The sequence below is a fragment of the Sinocyclocheilus grahami genome, unplaced genomic scaffold (genome assembly GCF_001515645.1).
Source record: "Sinocyclocheilus grahami isolate Dianchi unplaced genomic scaffold, SAMN03320097.WGS_v1.1 scaffold358.1, whole genome shotgun sequence".
Taxonomy (NCBI): Eukaryota; Metazoa; Chordata; class Actinopteri; order Cypriniformes; family Cyprinidae; genus Sinocyclocheilus; species Sinocyclocheilus grahami.
In genome coordinates, this window is record NW_015505537.1 from 236195 (window position 1) to 243301 (window position 7107).

At 36.0% G+C, this 7107-nt stretch overlaps 1 protein-coding gene across 1 annotated transcript in view; it reads right to left on the reverse strand.

The window, feature by feature from the left end:
- The window catches only part of LOC107548941 (uncharacterized), a 30463-nt gene that overhangs the window by 4893 nt on the left and 18463 nt on the right, over positions 1–7107 (reverse strand). The window contains exons 3-6 of the mRNA XM_016229813.1: positions 5086–5137; positions 4527–4662; positions 3343–3494; positions 447–686 (exon numbers count right to left, since the gene is read on the reverse strand). Coding sequence (XP_016085299.1) covers positions 447–686; positions 3343–3494; positions 4527–4662; positions 5086–5137 — 580 coding nt within the window. The remainder of the gene's footprint in view (positions 1–446; positions 687–3342; positions 3495–4526; positions 4663–5085; positions 5138–7107) is intronic.

Sequence of the window (7107 nt, forward strand, 5' to 3'; positions counted from 1 at the left end):
ATTTAAAAAAGCAATATATATATATGTGTGTGTGTGTGTGAAATAAACAAATAAACTTACCTTGCCTATATACAGTATATATATATATATATATATATATGTGTGTGTGTGTGTGTGTGTGTGTGTGTGTGTGTGTGTGTGTGTTGTATTGTTGTACCAAAAACACTTTTTTGCCACCACCTGTGCTTGTGTACTTGAATGAATTAAAGAGTCCTAAGGGAAAAAAAATTATGATGAATGTTATGATGAAGAAGACCATGGACATCATTAGGAGCACATTTATGTGTCTGCATGATAGGTTGTCATTCTTATTATTATTATTTTTTTTACAGTTGCATAAAAAAAAGTATAAAAAGCACATGGTCTTTAAATATTTCACTAATGAACTTTTAATCATATTTTTGTGAGCTACATGTGATAAAAATGCCTTCTGCATCAATACTCACACTGTCCACCAGCTTGGTGAATGGGCTGGTAGAGTTCCAGCTGCACCATTTCTTATGGAGTTGAGGAAGAGGAGGAAGGAGATCCTGGAAGGTTCGGACACTCCATGCTCGTGGTCGTGTGCTGTTTGTCGATCCGGCCTGGCTGCTCTTTGTCACAGAAGGCAGTGCTTGGTCTGGAGTCGGCCAGTCAAAGGGACGGCTGGGTCCCGTGTCACTGTGCCTCAGAAAACGCTCTCGTTGCTATAAAAGACAGAACTAATTTAGAAGTAGGTCCTGTACAACTGACAAACACTAAAAAAATCCCTCTGTCGTTCACCATTCCTGAATGGTGGAATGATCTTCCCACCCCCAACCAGAATGCTGAATTCCTGACAATTTTCAAGCGACAGCTGAAAAACTCATCTCTTTTGTCAACATGACTGCATCTTAAAAAACAACAACAACACTTTTTTTGCAAGGATGCATTCCATTAACGAAACATGACAATAAAGACAAAATATATTTTCATTTCAAATAAATGCTATTAATGGCAGCTGAAAATTCAGTTTTGCCAACACAAATAAATTACTAAAACAAAAATCAATAAAATAGAACTTAAGTTGTAATAATATTTCACAATATTACTGATTTTACTGTATTTTTTTTTATCAAATTGTTATTTACATTTACATTTATTCATTTAACAGACTTACAATTAAGTTACAACAAGGAAAAAAAATACAAACACAAAATACACCAAAAAGGAAATCTCAAAACAAAAACAAAAAAGGGGGGAAATTCCAAATAATTGCGAAAACAGGAAACCACTAACATTGCACAACATAATCTATAATACCACTGTTATTAGCTTGATAATACAATTAATCAGGCAGGAAAGCGGCTTACAAAGTTCCCCCACTGGACCCATTCAGAAACTAAATAATTTGAGCTTCATAAATGGCCAAAAATGGCTCAAAATTAAATTTTATAATGAATAAACTTGCATCAATGATAAAACTAATAAATGTAAGAATTTGGCTTGGATTTCAAGCTTTCAGTGCAGTATGAATCTGAGAAGTCAGGGAATCTATATACAGAGAGACCAGCTGCTGCTTCAGGAGTTGCTTTAGTAAGATTGAAAAGAATTTCTCCCCTTCTCTTGAGCAGCTTCAGGCACCGCGGCAGAGACTGGGGTCCACGACAGGCAAAGACCTCCAAATGTGTCAGTCAGCTGTTAATCGCACATGTGCAGCGTGTGGGTGAGTATCAGAAGGGCTTTTCTCATCATGACAGTCCTCACACATGATCTCCAACAGCTCCCCATGTTTGAATGAATGAATGAATGATGCATTTATATAGAGCTTTATTGTGTATTGTTGTACACCCAAAGCGCTTTACAATCGTGTGTGTGGGGGGGGGAGGGGGGGAGGTGGTCTCTCCTCAATCTCCTCGACTATATGAGTATTATGCCGGAATTAATCTTGAGCTGTTCTGGCACGGTTTCATATTTTTAACCAAAACAATACCAAATTGTCCGGTTGTGGGGTGAAGGCAAAAACAAAAAAGGATAAAGAACCTACAGCGCCAAACAGCGAGCAGAAACGCAGCCGGACACCAGAGATGCAGGTTTTTGATTCTTCTCAAACCTCCTCGGATGCCACAGCTTGGCAAATTTTTCATGCCACATTTCAGAGCCAAAGCAGCATGGACCACACACTTGCACAGAAGCACACAGAGCTGAGCTGGGAAATTGGCTACAGGCAGATAGCATTCATTAGGCAGAGCTATTAGCGAGCCAGCTCCCCTCCGGCTGCCAGAGTCTCCGCATCCCAGCAGCCTCTAGTGAAGAGCTAGTTCTCTGCCCCTCATCCAGAACATCACCACACACCATGAAGCTTGGCATCCATCAGCGCACTACACTGCACCAGCTATTCAAGCTGAAAACAACTCAGTGTCATCAAGAACACTTGAAACAACAAAGCAAAAGTAAACAGAGTATCTCTTCTAGTACTAGCAGAGCAATAAAAGCACCATATTTACATAAATAATATACATTTAAAAGATAGCAGAGTGACCCTCAAAAGTATGTGAACACGTTGCATTAGACAATCAAACCAGGTGGCATCTGAAAAAAATAATGCGCTGGACATTTATTCAAAACAAACGTCACTTTAAATCACTTAATCATACTTTATTTTGTGATTTCAGTGGATGTATGAAATCGGTTTCCCTCACTGTTCCTAATGGAGAAACTTTGATAAACCCTTTTTTGTTGCACATCAGGACAAAATCATTTGTCATCACTGGTTACTGTATTACACTTAAAAATAAATATAAAAAAATAATTAAATAAGAGAAATGAAGATGAGAATGAAAAATAAATAAATATAAGACATGCATAAAATAAGAAATGTGAACAACACAGGAACTTTCAAATGTAATAAAAAATATACAAATAATGTTAAAAAAAGCCTTTAATCCAATTTTTAATATCTAATGTTTTATAACTTAAATTTCATGAAACATTCTGCTTGAAAAGTGTGCTTGTTTTTTTATTAAAATAAAAGCTACTGGGTTTAATATTTTAATGTGAACAAATATTACACAAATACATTCAAAAGTTTGTATTTACATACATTCAAAAGATTTTCTCTTGTTAAGATTTTTTTTTTTTTTTAAGAACCAAGTCAGTACATTAGATTCCGGAAGGATCATGTGACACTGAAGACTAGAGTAATAACTTTAAAGGAATTAATTGCATTTTTAAGTTTATTAAAATAGTTTTTAAAAACTTTAATAATATTTCACAATATTGTTTTTCACCCTACACTTTTGAATGGTAGTGCATATACAAAAGATATCAATGTTTCTCATCCATTTCTGAATGTAGCAATGCACAGAAGAATCAGATACTCACAGTATGTGGAGAGAAGGGCAGTTGGGCTGAGTTGGGTGCAGAGGAGATGACAAAAACCTCATCTGTGCCTAATTCTAATTCAGTCAGACCACTGGAGAACTGCTCTAGAGCGGCCTTCTCTGACACGTCACATGCTCCATTTACTGAAGACCCTTCAGAGCACATAACAGTGAACATATGGAATGTCATATTTATAAAAATTACTTTAGATACTTCAGGTTAAGACGAATATCTAAAGCTGAATAATTTGTCTTAAGCTTTTAATTAAAAACTTAATAATTTGTCATAGTCTCAAAAAAAAAAAAAAAAAACAACTCAGTGACCTGGTGCTTATTTGAAGGTTAAATGGAAACATTTCAACTCTCTAGCTGGTACAATTGGACTAAGCTAAAGAAAGGGGGCGATTTGAGATTTAGAGCTTAGTGTAAAGCCAATGTCCCTCTTAAGTGCCCCTTACTGCATTAAGATCTTGACTTCTCATTATGAGATTGTGACTTCATATATTTGTTTTTAAGAAGAAGTAAATATTCATTACACACTAAACAGAACATCAAACGTTCTGTCTGTGATTTTTTTCCTGATTCTATTTGCATAGTTTCTACAGAAAGTGCACCACTTGTGTCCCTATTTAGTGAGAAACCTCACATAATTTTCACATTATTATTATTATTTCACATACACATTTGCATAAAAAATTAAAGGTTCAAAATGCACCTTCTGTTGTTTCAGTAGAGACACGTCTGTTTTTAAATGGATTGTTATTTATTTACATTGTTTACATTGAACAGGTTTCATTTAAGATTAAAAAACTTCTTTTAACAATTATATTGTTTTATAATTACTTCCATGTGCTTTGAACACAGGAGGAAATTAATTTTTCTGCAATCTACCCCATAATGGAGCTCTGGTAGTCTTGTTATACTGTTTTTGAATTACAGTAATTTAGCCTTTGTCTGTTCCTAGAAAAGACTAATTAATCTCAATGTATAGGTTCAGAAAGGGGACAAATGAACTCCACAGCTTCACCAAAATACCCAGTGACCCCAAAGCTTCCTTCATCTGACAACATCAATGAAGAAAACAATCCATCTGGGGGAGAGCGAAGAGGAGGGAGAGAGAGAGAGAGAGTGATGTGGAAGGGAAAACAGAATGAGGCAGTGGGACCATAAAGAGACACTAAGCACCTGTATGGGACAGACTGCTGTTGAGGGAACGGTTGTTGTTGTTGTTCACTGTTCCCGGCTGCTGCTCCAAGTGATTGGGAGAAACCATCTGCAGTTCACTCACATCTGCCGCTGAATTTAGCACTCCTTCTGGAACCTACAACACAATAGCTCACATTATTTATACCAAAATAATCAGCCGCCAAAGCAGCAAATGACAGCACAAAATCACTGTGCATTCACATTTTCTGTGAGAGATCAAGTCTGCTTATCTACACACACACACACACACACACACACACGCAGACACGCATTTAAATATATAATATGCAAGGAGTAATTTTTAGAATTTAAATAATAAAGCTTAAAATAATTTATACGCAATATTTTGTATCCAAAATACATTTTAATTTCAGTTTCATGCCCAATATGCATCATTTATGGATGGTACATTTAATCAATTCACCCGACATTGCCAAGTGTGGGGAAACATTTTGGACCCTGAATGCAGTACAAACTCCTCCTCATCTTTCATGAAGGTGGGGTCCATCTGAAAGAAGAACATATGATGACTGTTTACCTCTGAGCTGATGGAAGAGGAAGCATTGGCTCCTTTTGCGCATAGTTTCGACCTGGGAAGAACAACAGAACACAAGTAACATCATCTGGTTGGCTTTTAATTACTGTTATTGGTAATTAGGTGATCCATTAAATAACTGTTTACTTCTTTCAGCTCATTATCTGCTGTCAAATCTGGTAGGACACACACACTCAAATAACCAAATTCATTTCTGATTTGCTCAGAGTACACCAGTATCATTTTGTAGGAGCGTGTTGAAGGGAGAACTGGATTCATGCTGTCTGATTCATGCTGTAAAATTGAATGTAATTGCATGACTTCTAGTAAGGTCGTGTCATTAGTCAAGAAAACAATTTAATTTGCTGATGAAATTCGTAGCAGGAAAAAAAAAACTGAAATGGGTCTGACCTCTGAGCTGATGGAAGAGGAAGCATTGGCTCCTTTTGCGCATAGTTTCGACCTGGGAAAAACAACAGAACACAAGTAACATCATCTTGTTGGCTTTTAATTACTGTTATTGGTAATTAGGTGATCCATTAAATAACTGTTTACTTCTCTCAGCTCATTATCTGCTGTCAAATCTGGTAGGACACACACACTCAAATAACCAAATTAATTTCTGATTTGCTCAGAGTACACCAGTATCATTTTGTAGGAGCGTGTTGAAGGGAGAACTGGATATTTTATCTGTCTGATTCATGCTGTAAAATTGAATGTAATTGCATGACTTCTAGTAAGGTCGTGTCATTAGTCAAGAAAACAATTTAATTTGCTGATGAAATTCGTAGCAGGAAAAAAAAAACTGAAATGGGTCCTCCGACGTGACGTCTCCGTTCACTCCTTCAGGGAACGAGGGTTACATACGTAACCAAGACGTTCCCTGTGTAAACAGAATCAACGAAAGGCATTGGGGGAAAAATCACTTCCGCTCAGTAACTCTAGGCTTCATAAATCAGTTCTGTGAGTGTCAAATGTGACACTGTTTATTCCCACTGGGACCAACTAAGAATGCATCTTACATGATGGATTCTTTGAAACGTCATGCTTGTGTTTTAACAAACAATTGAAACATCTTTGTGGACAATGTCTCTCATTTTCTCTATTCTACCCTTTCTCTTGGCTTCTTGTTTCTTCCGCTTTCTTTTCTCTGTATTGTGTGACTGCACCTCGCTTTGTGCATTTAGTTTAATGCCAGGTGCGGCACCATGAACATGCTCAGGTATGAGTAGTGTTTTAACATCAAAGTGTTTCCGAAAAAGGAGAAGAAAGACTTGATTTAAGCTGCCAACAATGGTGAAAAATACCTCCAGCTGTGTCAACACCAACTCATCTGACTTACGTTGTCACGGACATGGTACTCTGTATGCCACATACTAACTCTAAAGTGAATAATTGTGATACTGATGGCAGGTTATGGACTGTAAGCGAGGGTATGAAATGCTGAATACGAAGACCTAAATGTCAGGATGACATTTATATTACAAATGTCACATTATTATATATAATTTTACAATGCACAGTAAAAAGAAATTATACAGTACCATTCAAAAGTTTGGGGTCAGTAAGATTTTTTGTTTTATGTTTTTGAAGAAAAACTTAAGCACAAACAAGGCTGCATTTATTTGATCAAATACAGTAAAAACAGTAATATTGTAAAATAATGATTACAATTTAAAATAACTGTTTTCTATTTTAATATATGTGACCATGGACCACAAAAGCAGTCTTAAGTCTCTGGGGTATATTTGTAGCAATAGCCAAAAATACATTGTATGGGTCAAAATTATCAATTTTTCTTTTATGCCAAAAATCATTAGGATATTAAGTAAAGATCATGTTCCATGAAGATATTTTGTAAATTTCCTACTGTAAATATATTAAAACTTAATTTTTGATTAGTAATATGCACAGCTAAGAACTTCATTTGGACAACTTTAAAGGCAATTTTTTTCAATATTTTGATTTTTTTGCACCCTCAGTTTCCAGATTTGCAAATAGTTGTATCTCGGCCAAATATTGTCC